Below are 22,015 nucleotides of genomic sequence, written 5' to 3'. Positions count from 1 at the left end.
ACTACCTACCAAGCAAAAGAATTTTCGAAAAATGCAAAATAGATGAGTATGTAATTACAAAGTGGATTTTAGGGAGTGGTAATTTAATTTTTGGTGATCCCTCTCTTCGTAGTGAGAGTATTTTTGGGTTTTTGGGTAAAGTGATTGAAGATATTGAAATCAGTCTCCTCAAAAATCGACTTATAATCTTGATATTTACATCGAATTTTGCAAAATTCCATTTTCAAGGGTCATTTTTCAAACTACACCTTCCATTTTTTCAAAAACTGACGTTTGCTGGCAAAAAAAATTGCTAAATACGGTAAAGATACATACATGCTCAGAATAAAAAATTGTTGGGGTATTTTCCAACCAATTTTCTAAAAAAATTTTAATTTTCTAAAATAGTGGTGTTGATATCTCTGATTTTAAAATATCGATATTTTCAAAAAAGTATCGATATATCGTCGATTATCGTTATTTTAACTAACATGAAATTTAAAATCAGCAGAAATTTGACAAGTTTATAGTTTTTTTTTGTTTGGTGGGAATTCAACATTTTTATTAAAAAATGGAACTTTTTTAACCTTGAAGGCTTTGAAGGCCTTGAAGGAAAGAACAGCTAAATTATTTGATTATTCACTGGATTTGAAGTAATTTTTTGCTCATACTCGTATTATGGAGTTTTCACCAAAATTTTCTCAATTTTTCCAATTTTTCATTCTTGAAAATTTCGATATTGAATTATCGATAGGTACCTATTCTTTTTTCAATATCGATAATTTCGATATTTTAAAAACGTCGATATTTTGAAGTAAATTTCGATACCTATACATATTAATAACACTATACACCATGCAAAATTGTACTTGCATGAAAATTTTACCATGGGTACAAATTCCACGAACTTTATGGGATCGTTTTCCACGTCAAAAATTTGTCCAATTGCAAAAAATTTAATATTTCGAGAAGAACATGAAAAAATGATATTAGAATTCACGCGGACAGTATACATTTTTTGGTACATGATTTTGCAAGTATTGCGTAGTTTCACACTTAGAAGAATTATTGACAGAATTTTGAATTTGGCGAAGTTGGGGAACCCCTGATTTTCAACAGAAGAAGTTCTACAACACATTACATTGTTGTTGTTTTTTTAAAATTGGATTTGGAAAGGCTTGTCTGGTTGAATTTTTTCATCTCAGGACTACTGTGTAAACTCCCCCTCCCGAACCCCCCCCCCCCAGTTCAATTTGGGAAAAATTTGAGAAGCCTCAATTTTTTGAGTACAACTCCTCCATCGCCTACAAAACTTTCCCCTTCCTCCCATTTTGACAGAAACATAAAATAAAACTCGAAAAATCGTGTGATTTTTAATACAAATCCCAATTTCTCTTCTTCAAATTCTTGAGTTTTGAAAAAAAAACACGAGATCAAATTTCTTCGTTCATTGTAAATAATTTATTTTCTAAATAGCTGAGAAATTATTGAATAAACGGAGTCCAGCTTGATTAGGCAGGTACTAGGTACCTCTACCTATTAACCTATTCAAATTTTCTCCTGATTATTTTTTCTTCAAAATTGCAAGGCTTGTGGAGGGAGAAAAAAGCTCGAAGGTATTGAAAATGCAATGTAAATTCAAACTCAGCATCATCAACAGCCTACAATTTTTGGGATTTTTTCAAAATAATTTTGTTCAAAACTATAGGGAGAGAGAGGATTGCACCTAAATTTCTATAAACTTGATAAAAATGGCCGTATTTCAACTTCATTTCGCGATTTATCTCATCGTTATCGTATACTATGCTTATTGCTTAAGGGTAGGTTATCCATCACTTCACATAATTTTGTTTACGATATTTCTCTCGTATCCTTTTTTTTTTTTTTACCCTTTTTTGTATTTCTCAAAGGGAATCTATTTCAATTACGGGACGTACGAGTATATCTAAAAATAAAGCCATTTTCCGAGTAAAAACGAGTCGACCAACCTTTGTGTATTATGAGACATGGTACCGGGATCTGAACTAGCTCTTTTGACTGGTTTCTGATGTACTCGCTTTAATAACAGTTCGTTGAACATGAGCGTTTCTTCATGAATGGACGAATTGAAAGTTTCATTTTCCTCTTTAGTCCTCCTGAGTAAGTCGTTATTTAAGGATGGAAGAGGCGTTGTTTGAGAAGGAGCTGCTGGTATAGCGAACGATGATACTTTCGGTTGGTATTCGTTGATCATAGGATCTTCCGAAGATTCTTCTTCTTTGATGGTCACTGTAGCTGAAATAGAGATTTTACTTTTACTCGTATAGTGAAATTGTGTCGATATACGATTACTTATAGAAAACGAAAGTAGGTACTAAATGTGTGTGAAACACTTACCAAGTTTAGGTTTGGTGGCTAAAACTTCGGCGGATTTTGGTTTAACCTTGACCGCAACTGTATTGGCATTCAACTTGGAAGCGTTATTTAAATTCGAATTCGAACGTTTCTGGATTATTTTCTCTTCTATAAGAGCTCGTACGCTTATACTCGCTGTGGTGAGTTGAGGTCCATTTGATTCTTTCTTTTCCCATTTTTTAGCATCGTTTTCCTGTATAATTTGAACGAGTGCGTGTGATGATCTAATGATCGAAACTTGCGTTATTTTTTTGAATACAATTTTGTGGTTTTTACCTTTTTGAAATATCCACCGTGTAATCTCATGTGACCATTTAGGGCGGGAACGTTTTTGAATTTTCTATGGCATAGATTGCATTCAACCGGTTTACTTTCTGGTTTATTTTGCTCGATTGATTTAGCATCCGATGAGTTTTTTGACGTTTGTTTTCCATTGTTTCCACAACCGTTTACGTTGGTTGTCTGAAATTTAAAAAAAAAAAAACAACGAATATAAATTAGATAAATATTAAATTAGGTACACTGGCAAAATCTAATTATTTTTCATGACTATAAAATAGGTAATAGGTAAGGTACAAAAATTAAAACTTGCAATATTCGAATATCGATTTTTTACAGACCAAATTTCGAAGTAAATACACACTATAAGAATTTGTTAATGTTATTGAAAAAATTACCTATCTACTTAGTTAACACATATAATACCTACACGTGCACCTACATTTTAATCAAGTTAAATTACCTGCTCGTTGAAAAAAAATTGAAAATCTCTAATATAAGTGTACGATAAATAATCCTGAGAATACATTTTATACTCGTATAGCACATTCTCACATCCCGAAGACAAGTTATCTGCGAAATATCATCCAACAAAATGGCACATCTGGTACATTCGATCAACACGTAAAATTATAATTCTATTTTCAAAAGGTAAAGTCTCATTGGTAGTTTGGACAAGTGTTCGAAAAAGGGGAGTTTTGCTAATTCTTATGCAAAATTATGGAAGGGGTGACACCTGAATACCAGCGTGTTACTTTTTAAACGCGATGTAGATTTAGGTACTTGTAACCGGAATGTAATAAGGGTTGTTGACTAATTCAGTTGCCTTTTGTACAGGTTTCTGCTTTCTACTCTCACAATCTGTTCGTTTTTTTTTCTCGTTTCGATGATTGCCTACCTAGTTTTCATGTTGTACCATAGGGAAAAAAGTCATTTTGAGGAATTCTTTCAACGGGTTATCAAAAGTTTAATAGAATATCTAATGTAATTTCAGGAACTCGACACGATTTTTTCAGGTTTTCAAACGCCTAACAAAATTTTGGAAAATTTTTTCTGAGAGTTTGCCAAAATTTTAGCAATTTTTTCAATTTTTCCCAAGTTCTCAAAAGGCAGATTTAATACGGTATTTAGAGGTTTACTTCAATGTAACTCAAAGTGTCAAAGATTAGTCATGTTTTTTTCAATGTTCTTAAAAGTTAGACGAAATACTGACTGCAATGTTCAAAATATAAGAAATTGCTTCAATTTTCTTCCAAATGCTTTAAAATAAAATTGTCAGTAATTTACCAAAAATTAACAGTAAATTACAGCTACAAAAATTATGAGTTAAGAGCGATTTACCAAAAATTCAAAATAATTTACCATCAATTATTGGGTACCAAATGATTCCAAAAATTAATAATTTTCAAAACATTTTCAAAATTGTCGCCATGATTCCTCCAAATTACTTCTTTCTAAAAGAAAATGTATCCCCCCTCCCTCGCCCATCAAAGGTATGCATTGTATGCCAAGTTGAGAAAAATACAAAGAATTGGATTATTTCTTTATTTTTTTAATTTTTAGGGTTTACAGGGAGGTCAGCTTATAATATTAGCATAATCAATTACAATTACTTCGTCCAACTTTATGGGACTCTATGCATTGTAGGGGTAGGGTGTACCTTATTTTGCCAAGCTGGAATTTTCCACCTCTAACCCCCCCCCCCCATTCGTTACCTCAGGTAAGAAAATAATTCCCTATTTTTTATTTTTTCCCTATCTGCGAAGAAAGTGATGTCGAAGGCCTCCAAGTCGAAAAAAAAAAATGTTGAAAATGAAAAAAGTCCAATTTAAGTATTCCCTTTTTCAAGAAAAAACGTTCCTGCAAAGTTGAAAAAATCATAAAAAATGAGAATGTATCAAAATCAGAGAATTTTGTTTGAAAATATCTCATTTTTGCATCAGAATTTGTTCTACTTAACCTCCTTTTCAAAAAAAAAAGTTTGTTGGATCTGCAAATGATGTTGGCTCTCTTGTGTATGGAGCCCCCCAAATTTGGGAAAAATAAACAAAAATAAAAAATTAATGTCTGTAGAAATTTTTTGAAAATTTTTCATTCCTCTAGTCTGTCAAATGACTGGTTCCCTAAAAAGACCCTTAAAGTCGAATAAAATCAACAAAAAAAATGAGAAATTCAACAAATTTTTAAAAAATGTTTCATTTCTGAGCAAATATAGTTTTAGATTACCGCTTTTTTTTTTACAGAAAAACACCTCCGCTCTTCCAAATGATAGGTATTGGTCCCCTTTTTATGAAACCCCAAAAATTGAAAAATATCAAAAAGATGAAAAGTTGATGACTGCGGGTACAAATTATTTGAAAATTTTTCATGTCTGAGCAGAATACTTCTAGGTAATTCTTGTTTTTGAAAGAACCTATCCTTAGTCCTTCCAACAATGTTGGCCACCTACGTAGAGACTTCTTAAGTTGGAAAAATTGAAAAAAATTGAGGTAAAGTCTCCTCTGCGAGGAATGTTTCAAGTAATAGATTATGTTATTTGCTTTAAACGTAAAAATGAAATCTCATTGACAGAAATTCCAAACGATTTTTTATAAGTTTTTAAAAGTCTTACATTACAAAATCTCAGAACGTCAATAAGTCTATCTAATCGTCCACTCCAATGTTACTCAATGTCAAAATGTCACAAATTCGTCACTTTTCTACAAGTTTTTGAAAGGCTGGCATGATGTCATAGATTCGTCGATGGTCCAAGTTCTTGAAAGTTGGACAAAATATTGTAAAATTGTAAAAATATTTGTTGGTGATGAATTTTTTTTCAAGTTTTTGAAAGTCTGTAATTATGCTTTTCTGATGAAGATCGACCAAATCCGAGAATTAAAATTTAAAAGAAAAAATTTTAAAATATTATTTTTTTATTTTTTGAGGAAGGAGAAAAGTTCCCCTTTGTCATTTATGTGTAGAAATCAGATCAAAAGTATCTAACGGTAGGCATTTCTAATGAAAATAGATTAAATCGAATTATTGAAATGTAAAAAGAATTGTGATTGGGAAGGGGGGGGGAGGAGAGTGCTTCCTGGCACAACTTAATTTTACTAACATGGTTGAAAAAATTTTTCTCATGAAACCCGTCAACATTAGGGCGTCATAAAATATTTTTTTCACGAGTAGGTTTAAATAAGAGCTCTCCCCTCTAATCCACTGGTTAGTCTTGGGTGGTGATAGGGGGCTAAAAATTGGTATACGAGTTGATTTTATCTAAATAGGGGCATCACTGAGGTGTTAGAACAAGGAAGTTGACAATTTTAAAAACTTTGTCTGATATGTACTTCGATTTCTTAATATTTTGTAAAATTGGAGGGCTCACCATTTTTCACCGAAGGGGCTGAAAATTTCACGACGTGATTTTCGCACCTGAGGTAATAACTTAAGGGAGCGGGAGTAGAAAAAAAAGGGGGAAAAATCCACAAAATAAAGTACATCCTAATGCAGGGGTGCCAACATTCCTTTGGAAACAGGGAGATTTTTTTCAAAAAGAAGCAAATATCTAAGGGGAATTACACAATACGGAGTGGAAATTGAAAATATTTAACAAATTTTCATAGATTTTTATTCATTGGGAGAGGGGAAGGGATTTTCTGTTCTAAAAGATGTATTGCTTGAAAAATTGTTTTTTTTTTCCTTTTTTCTAAGAAGACTTGTTAAACAATAAGTAAGCATTTTTTCGTCAATTTTTCAAAAATTTCCCCCCACTTTTTAATGCTTTTTTAATTGCATCACTTTTTTTGGATCCACAGAAGAATAAAGCAATAGGGAACTATTTTCTCATTATAAATCCAGCAACTGCATTGACGAAGCGTAATCGTTTCACTTTAAACAAAATACATTTCGGATATCGCTCAGAAGACCTTCTTAAACACTCAAATTATCCTCAACTCCTAAAACCTCAAATTTCAACGATATTCAACCGAATCCTTACTGTTCTAATGACCTAAATGATAGAACCAAAGTAATTCTAAACGTCTCATCACCGTAGATGGACTGGACATTTCTTTCACTGTAGAAACGCTGCATTTAAGGCGATTTATTTCAATTTCAACGAGATTTTCGCTTGTTGTTTCGTCGTGTTTTCATCATCGAATTGAACACGGTTGGTTTTCCATACGTACATATAAGACTTGTTCTTTGTGAAACGTAAGTTATCTCATATATACGTATTAGAACGAAAAGAAAGAAAGAAAAAAAGAAGAAAATAAAAAGTAACCTTCTTCCATTTCAAAAATGAATCCATATGAGATATTTGTTTTTTTATCTCGCTTATTCGAAACGATCAACTTTGACTCCATTACTTTTATTATGACTTTCTCCCGTGTATAGCAAAGTTGGTAAGAAAAAAAAAAAGAAAAAAAAACACCAAAGAACAGGGAATAGGGAACACCAACAACGATGGTAGATGGAAGCATTTGTATAGACGAATATTGTCTCTCAGTCGTCGAAAAAAAAAAAGAAAAAAAAACAAGACGCGAAAGGAAAAGAAGAAAAAATAATAAAAGAAAACCTATATAACGTTTCTTTATACCCAATAAAAGAAAACTTGTCAAACGCGTAAAGTCCATTATACAAAATTTTCGCATTTCCTCAAACATAAAAAGTATAAATTTAAAAATGCAAACTGCCCTGCGAATACGAGTCTTTGGTTTCTTCACGCTGTTTTACTCGTATTTCGCCTATGGAATGCCAAAATGAAATTTTTTTATTAGCGCGCGAAAAAAAAAACGAAAATTATTCCAAAATCGTATGCTCGACGAATATCCAGTTAACATTTGCATGGCATAAACAGGATTTGATGCCTACTTTTAGGCCTCTATAGGTACGATATCATTGTAAATAAATTAACTTCCACGGTTTCAAATATCTACGCTAGGTACACTTTCTACTAAGTATTACAATGAGATCTCGTTATTCTAGATGTAAATGATTTTAATGCGTGGGAGCGAAAAAAAAGAGAAAAGAAACAGAGCTATAGGTTTACTTTTTATACGGAAGAAAATTTTATACAAAGGCTTGAAAAAAAAATCGAATTAATTTAAGTACAATGAATCTTTTTCAAATTTCATTTTCGTTTGACAACAAAACACCAAGACTCGTTTTTTTTCTTCTCGAAGCATGCCGAGAAAAAAAATTTACATACTTAACGTACAACTTTCAGCTACACTGTTACCCCGTCGCTCTCGCTGCAAACTACTTACTACACGGTGAAAAGAAATCAACCCTTACTTCCCGAACTTATTATAATAAAAGCACAAACACCACCAACACTCGCACACAACGTCGCCTAACCTCTTCCATATTTCTTCCTTAATGCATGAAAAACGACACCTGTACCAAATTTATTATTATGGTGATTTTTGTGCTGCTGGGAACAACGAGTACAGTACACAACGCGTAGATATATAGGTATATTGAGTAGGTAACTGGGTACCTACTATTTTTATACAGTTTTTTTTTTCACTCACTGAGAGAAAGATTCGGTACGAGAATCTGAGATTATCAACGTGAATTATACAGAACAGAGAAGGAAAGAAGCACATGGGGGTAAGATGACGATTTTATTGTTAGGTTGACAATCAGAGGTATTTTCTTCTCAATCGATGTGGTAAAGGGATTAAAAGTCGTTATGAAAATTATGTAATTTTTTTTGCCAGGATTTGGAACGATGAGCGATATTTTTGATTAAAAATACTCTCAGAATTATGTGTATCTAAGATTCGATTGCAAGTTTTGATTATTGTCCAACTAAGCTACGCACGTTTATAATAAATGGTACACAGGTAAATAACCTACAGGTACCTACAGTAATTAAAAAAAGAAGAAAATATACATCTACTCGTAATAGGCTACAGTACAGAAATTTCTTCTCGTTTAATAGAATTATTACGTTTCTGTTTTATTAATTACCTGAATATTTCCTTTTTGTAGTAATAATTTAATTTTATTATTGTGCACTAAAACAGAAGTCGAGGTTATTTTAACGGTTGAGTTGACAACCACGTTACGCGAAGAATCCAGCGTTCCACCTTCCTGAGACGAACCTGTTGATTGTTGATGGGTCACGAGTTTTAGCTGTTTTGGACCTTTTTGTTCGCATTTTAACTTTTTACGCTGTTCGTTAATGATTTGCTCAATCAGATGGAGTTGCTCTTGGGTTAGGCAATCGTTATTATTAGATCGAGACAGATTTTTACAGTGAATGATGGTGGCGTTTGTCAAATTCGTCGTCTGTAATTATAGAAACATAATAACAAATGTGTTCAGAATAATTGAAAAAAAAAATCTCATCCTGTGTACGAGTAATATGTACTTTTAAACGGCGTGTTTTGCGATTGCGTGTGTCGTCTTTTTCGGGAATTTGTGGAAGAAGAATATTTTTTTATTCTTGAAACTGTCTGTGGTTTGGAAATTCGAGTGAGTACGTAATTAGAATTCTGCTGGGTTAAAGCTTATATTGACTAGTATGCTCGAGTCTTCCTGATCATTTCTCTCAATTGGATTTTTAATTTTTTTTGAAGGTTTGTGCTGGGTTTTTCAAAATGTGCAAATTGATGATCATTTTGAGACAGAATTCTTGCGAGGAATTTTTCATAACCTATATATATGTAGCTACTTCAATTCGAGGGAAATTTGGTCCACTAAAGAAACATACCTAGACCTACCTATCACCTACATCGTGGGAACTTTTTTCAAGATTTGATTGTTCTAAATAGCTGATTCAATTCATTTTGGCAAAAAAAATGCGATTTATTCATGCCATTGATTAAAAATTTGAGTTAGGGGAACATCAGAAAATAATGGTACTTATCGTTCTCATAGGAACCCATTTTGAAAAAATTTTTCACTAAAATGTTTGAAGATAGAGAACATTCTCCTAATTAGAAAATATTCTTATCAAAAAATTGAAGCCAATTACTTCAATTTATGTAAGGAGTGTAAGGGTCTAGAAACCATCCAGAAAGAAAGAGTTAAATGCCTTGAAATTTTAAAAATATTTTTTTCCATTTTCAAATATTTCATCTTCGCGTTAACTTTTCTAGTTCTAAATCGAATAAAAGATTAATGTGTACCAATTTTTAAAAAAAATGTATACGAAAATTCGGTTTACAGACATTCCACAAAAATGTATATTTTACCGAATGCAATACCCCAAATTGCTATTTTTCTGAATGATCAATTTCCCGAATCCACTTTTACGAACTCCAATATTCCAATTGCAAAAAATAGGCAAAAGTTCAATTTTGTGCCAAAATTTCAAAATAAAAAAAAACTTTTTTTGGCAGTAAAAATTTTAAGAAAGTGTCTCGAATTTTCGTCTTAAAAAATAATTCTGTTTTTTTCCTAAAAAAGACTGATTTTTTTTGGTCAAAACTGAAAAAAAGTAATTAGTTTATCAAAAATAACAAAAAAAACTTAAGGTAAAGTGGGGTAATTCCGATATGGGGTAATTCCGATAGCAAGCCCTAGCTTTGTTGCAAAACGCATTTTGGCCCAAATGATGAAGAAAGTAGGTAGTTTTAGTGCTAACCTACACCCATTAATGGTCAGATGGTCCATCTGCTCCGTTTTGTCAAGTCTGTGCAGTGTTCAAAATCTGAATGCCCAAAACCTTTGCCGCAAAAAACAGTGCATTTTTGAAACTCGTTTTTACCCTTCAAAACTTGTTGAAAAATTCTGTTTAGAAGTTGAAATTTGTTGGATAGGTGTTAAAGTGTCAGTACCTCCTTTGATTTTGCTTTTATAATTATTTTTTTGGTGGTGTTGAATTATTAAACATGTCGATCATTTTTCATGCCGCGGGGTAATTCCGATAGCCCCAGCAAAATTGCCCTGCAATGTTTTTTTCTCTGTTTTGATGTAGTATAGTTTTGAGGGGTCGAAATTATCAACGAAAATCCTCAAAACGGGGCATTTTTCTCTAGTTGGTCTAGTTTTCAAAAATTATGCCTCAAAAATCCATATTTGTAAAAAATTTTCAATTTTTGTTCTAATGATTCAATTTACATGAAATAAAAACCTAAATATGCAATAAATGGTATATTTCAACATTACTGTCTCGGAATTACCCCGGGAGAATTACTTTCCTTATAAAACTCGTTATCGGAATTACCCCAAAAATGGGGTAATTCCGATAACTTGACCTTCCCAAATGTTTTTTCAATTATATGTATGAAGCCTCCGCACAAATCACTCTTCAATATAGTCAATGTGTAGCTGAAGGATGTAGGAATAAAGTTGTTACATCATTTTTGCCCCAAAATGTACAGGAAATCCAAAAAATGAGAAATAGCTAAAATTTTGAATTTTGCCATCGGAATTACCCCACTTTACCTTACATCATACTCTTTCGTAATAATTGTAAAAACCCCAAGTTTCATCGAAATAAGTGCCAAAAAATATTGTTTTGTGCCATTTTTTTGCAAGCAACTTTTTTTTTGGTAAAAATGTCCAAAAGTCTTGCTTTTTTGTGTAAAAAAATAAAAGTGACTCTCTTAGCTCCTTGATCTCCATACAAAACATTTTTTCAGATCACCCTATATTGTTCAAAATATTCACAAAATCCTGCTAGACTCCAAAATTCAAACCACACCATCCACCTTATGTATACTCCTAGTCATGTAGGTATTGAAGGAAATGAAATTATTGACACCTATGCAAAACCAGCCACTAACCCTCTACCCTTCACCATTTTCACCCCTGACGATATAAAATCCTTCTTTACATAAAATACTCACTCTAAATGGCAAAACTTCTGGACATCACAGACATCAAACAAACTCTTTCAACACAAAAAAAAAACAATCTACCCCTGGAAAAACCTTTATCACTTAAACAGAAGAGAAGAAATAATTATGACTCGTCTATGAATTGGTTACTCTAAAATCACACACAACCACCTCTATCAAAAAATTCCAAAACCCCCCTGTCAATTCTGTGAAAATGAACCTACATCCATCCAACATTTACTATTCACCTGCCCTAAATTACAGCAAACAAGACTATCTCTCCAAATAGACCAAAATTCAATGACTATCCTAGACAACTTTTCTGAAATCAAAAAATTCATAACCCTACTAAAAAACACCAACCTAATAAACAAAATCTAAACCCCCCTCTGTCCACAGGTGTAATAATCCTGCAATTAAACACCAAAAAAAAATTTTTTTGCCCAAAAAATCTGTACTTTATTTGGGGTTTTTAGCCGAAACAGCAAAAAAAATCCAACTTTTTGGTAAAAAATGTAAAAAACAGTGCTTTATTAAAACCGCCAAAAAGTCTTGGTTTTTGTCAGTTTTTTTTTTGCAAAAAACTTTTTTTTTGATGAAAATATCCAAAAAGTTTTTTACTTGTCGTAAAAAGTCTGTTTTTTTTTTGTGAAAATTGCAAAAAATACTAGTCAAGTACCTACCTAATTTTTGGTGAAAAAACTGTAAAAAAGACCAATTTTTGTTAAAATTGTCAAAACTTTTTTTTTGTTTGGTGATGATTTCAGAAAAGTCCAAGTTTTTAGTGTTTTTTTGCCCAAAAAATCTGTACATTATCTAATCTCATTTTTTTGTTAAAATTGAAAAAAATCCAACTTTTTGGTAAAAAAATATGTGAAAAACAATGCTTTATTGAAACCACTAAAAAGTCTTGGTTTTTGTCATTTTTTTGAGGAAAATGTCCAAAAAGTTTTCTACTCGTCACAAAAAAAATGCTTTTTTCCCCTAAAATTTTAAAAAAGAATACTTTTTAGTTAAAAACTGTTGAAAAGACCAATTTTTGTCACAATTGCACAAAAATTGTCCTTTATTTTGTCAAAATTGCTAAAACTTTTTTTTTTTTTAATTTTTAAAAAATCCAAGTTTATAGTTCTTTTTTTTGCCAAAATCACAAAAAGACCGGTTTTTTTGGTCATAATTTGCCCAAAAGTCATTTACACTTCTTGTCTTCTTGTTTCCTAAAATTGTAACAAAAAAACATCCTGCTTCTTTATCTAAACTGCAGGGAAGACGCGTTTTTGGACATAATTCTCTAAAAGTTTTGTCGTTTTGTTACTAAAATTGCGAAAAGAAATGGTCACATTTGAAAATTAATTTTTTGGAAAATGGTCGTTCGGACAGTACTGATTCGGAAAATTGGATTCAAGAATTCTGTAATCGAAAAAAAAAATCGAGACGAAATGCACTTGGAGAAATGATCATTCGAGGTGATGACAGTTAAGGATAATAGATCCGGTTTGGGAAGGGGGTGTCCCAGAATCGATATTAGCCCAATTTTTGGAAGCATTGATTTCTAAATTGAAACAGATACTCTGATTTGGGTAGTGAGAGACATTGGAGTGTGCTTGGGGAAGGGTTTGAAGGTCTACCCCGAATTTCTTTCTATATTTTGAGACGTCACACAATCGAGTTGGAGCTAAAAAAAAGTTGACGCGGCAACAAAATGATTACCTATTTCAATTTTTAGTAAAACAAATTAGACGATTTCCCACAGCTCGGAGAGGAGAGGGGTATGTCAGATATGTGAACAAAATTTGAACTCAAAATTTGATCTCCCCTTCCGTCATTTTTTTTTGTAGCTCAATAAAATCTGTTCAAAATGTGCCACATTTTTCCTTCCAATTTTCAAAATTAGCAATTGTGTGAATAACTCGTCTTTCTCATTTTATAGTCTACTTTCAAAAATATATGTATTCTTTTTTAAATTTCCACTTTTTTTACCCTTCTACGTTCTCCTCATCCCTTAAATACCTCTATTTTATCCGATAATCGCACCCCATGTAACGTTTTCAGTTCATCGTACCTTACCTACGCCTCCTGTTCTGTTTCATAATTACAAAATCGAAAATTCGCCATTTTATAGGTCACTTCAGCCAACAGGCTGCGTTATAAAGTTACTTAAACGCTTTGGAAATAATTAAAGTTTAATTTTAAGCAGGTCTAAATTGCATACGCGAGTCATACTTATTCCGTAAATTTAGCATTATTTATTCACGTATACATTGAAAAGAGGAGCTATAAAACTAAATTCCCGAAATTCCTAGCATATCTTTTGAAGTGGCGCGACGGCATCGCAATGTCTCTGGTAATCTTTTATTTACATTTATAACCGCCTACGGGCGAAATTCAAACTAAAGCTTTATTTTTTTTTTGCTTTTTCACTTAAACGATAAAGTTTAAAGGTAATCGTTACGATTTCGGCTGTTATAACCCGAAACGTTCGTATAAAATATTAAAACAACCATACTCGGTTGTGGAAAAATCGACTTCGTATACCTATGATAGAAAGCTCTGCAGAAAAATACTCGTACACATTCGAGGGTACAGCAGCAGTTATTCGAATGGGACAAAAATTAAAATAATTTTACAATTTTTTCACTCTTTTTATCCTCTTGTATAGGTAAGTACTCGAAAGGCGTGAAATTAAAGTAGGTAGGTGTCGCATGAGAGAGAGAGAGGTGTCAAGTGTACGGATATTTTCTTTGTGCGAAGAATTTGCAAATGGCGAATAATTCCATTGGTGAACTGTAATCTGAACATTGTTAGTATTAAAACGTTTTTCAAAGTCTGAACCAAACGAGCGCATATTCGTTTACTACATTTATCAGCATAAATCCCTTCGGAAAACATAATAGAATGGCTTTTGTGTCGTGTTATCAACCCTATGCACGCCCTAAATAAAAATCTGGATTATACATATACACATCGGTGGATTTTTATATATGTTTTTGTGCTTCTCATCTCCACCCCCTCCCTCCCACCCTTTACTCTTGTACCCTCTCAGAATCCATAAAAACGGGAAAAAAGCACCAGCGAAAAAAAAAGTTCTAATAGTTTTATATACGAGATTTTATTGATTTTATATTTGTGTCGAATTTTCTTCTCTTTTTTTTCTCGCCAAAACCTCCCGAGCTGAATTTTTCTCGTTAACCCAATCTACGCGCAGAATTGGCTTTAATTTTTTACCAACTTATCCTCATTAAATTTTTATTGCGTATTGGGCGTTCCTTCGTTTAGTTTACATTTCAATATGGCCTTTTCAAGGTATATATACCAACACTAGTAAGTATAGATAAAAAAGAAGATGAGGTATCATTTTCTATACCATTTATACACATTCAAAAACACACACTTATACGTACATCTATACTCGAATATACCCTGGCTTATTTTATTTCCCAACTTTTGAAGCTATTTTTAAAATATATTTCGATTGTTGTACACGTTCACGTTTCTATATAAAATAGAGAAAACTCGACGTCGTCGTCGTTTCTCGACTATAAAAACTTGTCTCTTTAATGTCTTTATCGTACTAGCGAATAAATATCGTCGTTTGTGCGCGAAAATTCGCTCCTTTCTCATTCGCAACTTGGAATAATATTGTAACGAAGAATTGTTTTTCGAGTCGTTAAAAAATTAACGAAATTTTCTCTCCGAGCGCTACGTTGTGTACCTCGCGATCCTCCCTTTCGCGAGCGACAAATTAAACGTCATACTTTCTTATTGTACCACGTTTAATTGGTAGCTTCGTTATTATAATTTTAATTTTAAATGAACCGAGCATCAACGAAGCTGAGAAACCCGCGAAATTTAAATTTAAAATTTTTTTTTCATAATATTCCTTTTGGGTGAGTTAGATGCGTTGAGAAAAAAAAACACGAGATTCGAGTTTCGTTGGCATGAAAAAAAAAGTCGAGCTTATGATTTCGCGAAGGCACGAGACTCTCCCTTTTTCTCCTTCCATCGGATACCTATTTCTAAACCAATAAGTTTCCTATGAATTGAAATGAGAAAAAAACTCAACACTCTGTTGCTTTTATATCAAAACGCGAATTGTATCGAGACAATAATCGCGTTTTCTTTGAATCAATTTTGAAACAAGATTCTTGTTTTTTCTCTAATCCTGTTTTCGTTTCCTAGTACTACTTTCAATATTTATTTCCAATTTACTTAGCTGTATACTAGATACAAGAAGGGTATTTTTCGTAAAGCTAATGTTTTTCGACTCGATGTGACTGAAAAATTCACCATGCATTAATTTACTCCCTCCTGTACCATTCCCATGAAAACAAATGCATGAATTGAAGTAAGTATGAGACTTAAGGTCTCCCTCCCCTTTCCCAATCCAGCCCATGGATAGGCTTTTGAAATTTTAAAATTTTTGAGAAGTGTCTTTCGTTGAAGGGTGTAAAGAATGCATTGATTCTGGGGTTTTATATGTATCATCAGTGCTCTTATCATATTTCTTCAGGCGACGGATATTTTCTCGAATAATGTACCCAGGTTTTGTTGACATCTTCAAGCTCATAAACATTCCACAAAGTTTTCTTCGATGGTCTGGTATGGTCTCTTCCATTGATTTGCTAAATTAGCCGAGATTACTTTCTCCTTATTTGAGATTACACGATTCTTCACAAAGACAAGATCACAATCATGACCTTTAATCGAACAGGTTTATGATATTTATTGAAGAATTTAATCTTTTGATCTCGATTTTTTTTTTGTTGATTTTCAGAGATGATTTGATAGAGATTTTCAGGAAGTTTTCTCTTTTTCACAATATCAACCAAGCTACAGTAAATGCTTGTTATAACGCTTTTGGTTATAACCCTGATTTATTCTGGTCCCTAGACAACCCTGTTTAAACCAATGTAAAATTAATCGCAATATAACACTCATGAGCAATTATGAATCATGTTTTAACACGCTCGTGAGCAATTATGAATAGTGTTTTAACGCTCTAAAATTCAGGAAAAATCACATTTTTTTTTTTTATAGCTTCGACAACAGAAAACCAATTTTTTGTGACAAAAAAGCTTACTTTTGTGTAAAAAATTCTCACTTTCTGAAAATTTTGACTCCCAACCACGGTTTTTCTTTTGCAATTGAGGAGCGATATTCCAAAACGCCCTATGTCCATTTTAAAAAATTAATTTTTAGTCTGGTAAATTGGCTATTTAGGCGGGTTTAAAACTTTATTTGGGTGGATTTATGATGTTAGGAGTGTAGCTATACACTTCATCCACCAGATACCGCTAAAAAAAATTCAATAAAAATGGACAAAGTGCGTTTTGGAACACTTTTTATTTTTAAAAACGCAATTCGAAAAAAATGCACTAAGGGCGTTTTGGAATATCGCTCCTCAATTCTTGCAGTTTTGATTTTATGAATGAATGAAAATTTTATTATTATTCGGTTCAGCGCAATAGCGCTATTCACAGATTTTAATTTTTATGGCAAAATCTTGCCAAAACTCTTTTTTTCAACTTTCAACAGTTTCAGTTCATACAAATAAGTAAAATTATTTTCAATTTTGGCCAAAAAAGTAAGATTTTTTGATATCCTTATCAAACTTTAATAGAGGCTTGAATACAATTCTTACAAGAAAGGCAGGCAAGTATCTAAAGTTTTTACAAAAGAGTAGAGTTCTGGATTTCTTGTCATAATCTTGAGAAAAAAACTGAAGAGTAAAAATTTTTTGAAATTTTGGTAAGCAACTGATTCATTGTCATCGTCATTGTCTTCGTCGTCTTCGTCGACGTCGTCGTCGTCATTCCGTATCTTTTACATGACATTGGAAATCACATTAAGTGGTACCCCAACAGGGTGAGGCAAATGCCTATGCCACAGCAATTATTCCAGGGAATCAACATTTTTTTGAGCTAACATGTAGTAGTTTCCCTTTGCTTTCTACACTATCTATAGAGTGATACATCGCTAGCCGAGTTTTTACAACCCTGAGTTCAGTAATCAGCTACCTATAGGTGCGCAAACCAGTTACAGCTTTTAGATACTGGCAACAGATTGCATGCATTTCTGTTACCTCTGCTGTACTGGTGCTCTGAGCTTAACGTGTAATAGATGTTAACAGTTAAATGCACTACAATAGAGATAGGTACATTACACGTTAATGCTTGCGTCTCTAGCGGGATTTGATCCCACGACCTCTTGTTCAGAAAGCTGTGGCTCATCCCACTATGCCACTGAGCATAAGCAACTGATTAGGGTGGTTGCGGGTTAGATGCCGGTGCGGGTTAGATGCCGGTGTGGTCACCAATCACTCCCTATCAACTCTTTCTGAAAACTGATTAGCACAGATTATACCTTAAGGTGAACATAGTTTGTGTTAAAGTTTTGATCTGTGACGGTTATTGTTAACCTGGTTTGATTTGCAAATGAAAAAATTTATGTAGGTAAAACAGGTGATATTTTTTTCACGTAATTTTTGAAACACATTTTTGCTCCAGAAAAAGTTTTCCAAAACGGCATGTGAGTATCTCAGGCATAAGTATATACCTTGAACTAACATATTCACGCAAATTTACGAAAATTTGTTTTGATTCTGGTATGAAAATTGACCTCGCTATCTGATCCATCATTTTGGGATAGATGCCGGTTTTTGTGATCGGGATAGATGCCCCATAGTAATTAAATGAGAGTGAGGAAGGTGAAATTTTTTTTTGTCAATACTGCGGCAAAAAGTCCAAAAATGATGGTTGTTTGAATATTTTCAACTGGCGTGGTCAATTTTTGGAATTACGTTCATTTTTAACACATATTGTCAATTCTTAAAAACACCTTTTTTATTTTTTGATTAATTAAACTTCCATTTTGAATTTTTGATGTTCATTTGATTTGTTGTGCATGAAATAAAAGGATTTCATCGAATTCAATCTTCCAAGAGCCTTTTTTGGGGAGGTTTTGGGTAGAGGCATCTAACCCACACCAAATCGGCATCTAACCCGCACTGGGGGGATAGATGCCAGTAGGTGCGGGTTAGATGCCGGTCAAAAAGTGACCTTGTTTTTTTTTTCAAATTGCAAAAAAACTACTGGATAAAAAAAATTACGGTTTTAGTATAATATAGAGGAATAATTGCTCTACCGATTCGCGCAAATTTGAAATCATTTCGATGAAAATTATGGCAGTGAGGCTCAAAAAACCGCGACACACCGGCATCTAACCCCCGACTATGGGCATCTAACCCGCAACCACCCTACTTTTTGGAAAATTTGGAACAAGAAAGCAAGACTTCCTGAAAATTTTGACCACAGAAAACAGTTATGTTGTTTAAATTCAAAATAAAGTTTACATTTCCACTTCTTTTATTAGTTTTATTACACTCTTTTTGATTTAAAACAAGAATTTGTGGTATTACGCTCATCAGCATTGAAACAATACTTTTGCTTATAAGTAACACATTTTGGCTTATAACGCTCTTTTTTTCTGGTCCATTGAAGAGGGTTGTAACAAGCTTTTACTGTATCTAGCAGGGCCGGATTTAACATTAGGCCGCCCTAGGCAGAACAAAATTTGCCGCCCCTCCCTTCACCCAATTTTTTTGGTTTGTGTGGATGTATACAATATCAATCAGTACCGGTGCCAGGATTTTTCCTTGGAGAGGGATAATTGGATCAGAACCAAACAATTTTGCCGTCTCATTTGGGGGGGGGGGGGGGGGTAAAATTAAGCTTCTTTGAGAGCAGAAATCAAATAAATACAGTGGAATAGTCAGAATTTCCTCAAGGAGGAGGCAAAACCAGATTTTTAGGCATGAAAAATTGAAATTAGGAGTCAGTTTCTGGAAACCTATCGTGATGTGTGGTGATTATATTATGAAAATGAAGGTAAAATTACTGCTCGAGCGAAGCGAGAGCGAAAATTTTTAGAAAAAATGGGTCCAAACAACAAAAAAAAAGTTCACTTTTTCAAGTTTTATTTCAAATTTTCGTTCGCAAGGGAGGACAATGGCCCCTTCACTCCCTGGCCACACCACTGAATAAATATGTCATTTATTTATTTAATTTTTAAAAAGGGGAGACCTCAATGACTTAAATTTGCCTGCAAAGTATTATTAAAGTAAATTGTGTACGAATATACCTATGATGTGGGCTTGAGAAGAAAACAAAAGGCTTCGTCTTCTCAAAAAAGATGAAAAAAATGTACATCGGTTTGTAATCGGCATCCATCTCAGTGAAACAAGAGCGCAAAAATTCTTAGAAAATTCCCACTTTATAGTATCAAAATTTTTTCCAAAAAAATTGGCCTCTTGGGGGGGGGGGGATTATCACCCAAATCCCCCCCTTAAAACCGGCACTGATATCAATATCTACGTAATTAAATATCAGAAACCTTGCATTTGTTTATTATTTTTTATAAAGTGCTGGCAGCCAAAAAGTCTATTTTAAATCCGTATTTTTTATGAAAAATGAAATCCGCACGTTTCCGCACGTTTCCGTACGCTAAAAAAACCTTTAAAAACACATGTTTCTTGATTTTGACCGCGTGAAAAACCAAATTTTTAAGCATGAAAACTCCAAATTAGAGGTAATTATCTGGGAACCTTTCGAGGTGTGAGATAATTGTAGAAGAAGAAAGATAAAATTATCTACTGCTCGAGCGAAGCGAGAGCGAAAATTTTTTTGAAAAAATGGGTTCAAGAAACGAAAAAACGTCTATTTTTGCATGTTTTATAAAGTAAAAATTGAGAAATCTGTACATTTTCGTTGGTACTTTTTGCCAAATTCATACGATTTATTTTTTTTTCAAAAGCAAAAATCTGCCGCCCCCTAAAATTTGCCGCCCTAGGCAGCTGCCTATACTGCCTATACGTAAATACGGCCCTGGTATCTAGAACCAGGGTTGCGGAACAATACCGATACCAAAAAACCAATACCGGCAAAACCGCCTAATTTTTGAAAAAAATTGAAAAAACTGAAAACCGATACCAATAAGTTGACAAATGAAAAACCGATTTAGAAAATACCAATATAATTTCAAAATCGGTACAAAATACCGAAAACCAATACCGAAATTATTTTAAAATCTGTATTTTGGTACTCATTTTTCCATATTTCTGCAAATGAAACAATTCCAACATCAAACAAAATGAGTTTATTCATTTCAATGATCACTTTTCTTTGTTGATTTTCCTCTCATTTCATTCTCATTTCAACTTTTATACTACTACTCTCTCAATTTCTGAATTTTAAGCCAAAGTGTTCTGTAATTAGCTTGATTTTTGAGTGATAAAATACCAATACCAAAACCGAAAACCGAAATAAAATTCACAAAAATTGGAAAAACCGATACCAAAAACCAAAATTTTGAGGTAGAAATTGATGAAAACCGAAAAACCAATACCGTTTTAGCCACCACATTTGAAATACCAATACCACGTACCGATACTGATACCATTTTGTTTTATCGTTCCGCAACCCTGTCTAGAACTAGCTTTTTTGAACTACTGCATACGTTATGCAGCCAGTAACCAAGCTCTCAGTAAAGTTGAACCTTTTCTCGATCTCTAGAAGTACGTATACAACACCATGACTTTCATTTATCACTGGCATATTTTCAGGTACTTGAACCAATCATGGTCATAATTCTTTCAGCAGGATTTGAATTTGGAGTATATCTCAAGGTATGGCGGACAATTACATTCTTTTCTTTCCAAAAATTCCACCAATATCTGGAAGTAAATTGGCTATACCGTTATCATTTGCTACAATTTTTGGACAGCCAAATTTGTCAGTCAAGTGCTGCATATGTTTGATGATATTTGTCAAGATCATAACTTTTAGAGCAAATAATTTCATATATGTATTTTGTAAAATGGTCTTCAATAATGAATATAGTATCATATCCGGCAGTGCTAGCTGAAATTGGACCAAAGTTATCGATGCACAATGTGTGATGAAAATGATGGATTGGATAGATTGAATCAGTCCATACATTCTCAAAGAATTACATGATGAAACCAAACATGAAATGCATTTATCAACAAAACAATGCACCTGTAATGTCATTCCTGGCCAATCAAATTGTCGTCAAATAATTTTAATCTCATACATGGTTCTATGCGTTAATTTCAGCTCATCTGGCCATCATTTGAAATTTTTCTGGAAAGTTTCTTTGAATCAATCAAAGCAGTGACAAGAGGAATTGATCCCAGTTTAAAAGTGGGGTTTTTTATTTCAATTATTTCATTTATATTTTTTATCTGAATATTGAAAAATTGAAATCAAATTACTTTTAAAAAAGTGGCTTGAAGTTGACCTCAGGTGGTTTTTGATGAAATTAATGCAACATTCTCCCTTTTCCTTTGTCAGTTTATAGTTCATTTCATAAGTAGGTACCTAAATATAATAATATTTACAATAGGTCTAGAAAATAGAAAAAATTTTCAGTAAAGCTGAGGAAAATCTGAATTTTTTATTTACAAAAATCAGTTTTAGCTGCCTTTGAAATTTTTTGGTGATTTTTTTGTTCAATTTAAAAATTCAACAAGAAAGGTTTTTTTGAAAAATTTAGGTATACTTAGGGACATG

At 32.9% G+C, this 22,015-nt stretch overlaps 1 protein-coding gene across 3 annotated transcripts in view; it reads right to left on the bottom strand.

Moving 5' to 3' along the window:
- Positions 1-22,015, bottom strand: part of LOC135850029 (uncharacterized) — a 224,180-nt gene that overhangs the window by 10,112 nt on the left and 192,053 nt on the right. For 2 of the 3 annotated variants that reach the window (XM_065370716.1, XM_065370717.1), the window contains exons 8-11: positions 8,608-8,928; positions 2,650-2,835; positions 2,356-2,566; positions 1,968-2,253 (exon numbers count right to left, since the gene is read on the bottom strand). In XM_065370716.1, the coding sequence (XP_065226788.1) occupies positions 1,968-2,253; positions 2,356-2,566; positions 2,650-2,835; positions 8,608-8,928 (1,004 nt within the window). The remainder of the gene's footprint in view (positions 1-1,967; positions 2,254-2,355; positions 2,567-2,649; positions 2,836-8,607; positions 8,929-22,015) is intronic. The other variant, XM_065370719.1, reaches the window with a different exon arrangement.

The sequence above is a fragment of the Planococcus citri genome, chromosome 1 (assembly GCF_950023065.1).
Source record: "Planococcus citri chromosome 1, ihPlaCitr1.1, whole genome shotgun sequence".
In the NCBI taxonomy this organism is placed as follows: Eukaryota; Metazoa; Arthropoda; class Insecta; order Hemiptera; family Pseudococcidae; genus Planococcus; species Planococcus citri.
This window is presented reverse-complemented; position numbering and strand designations above follow the sequence as displayed.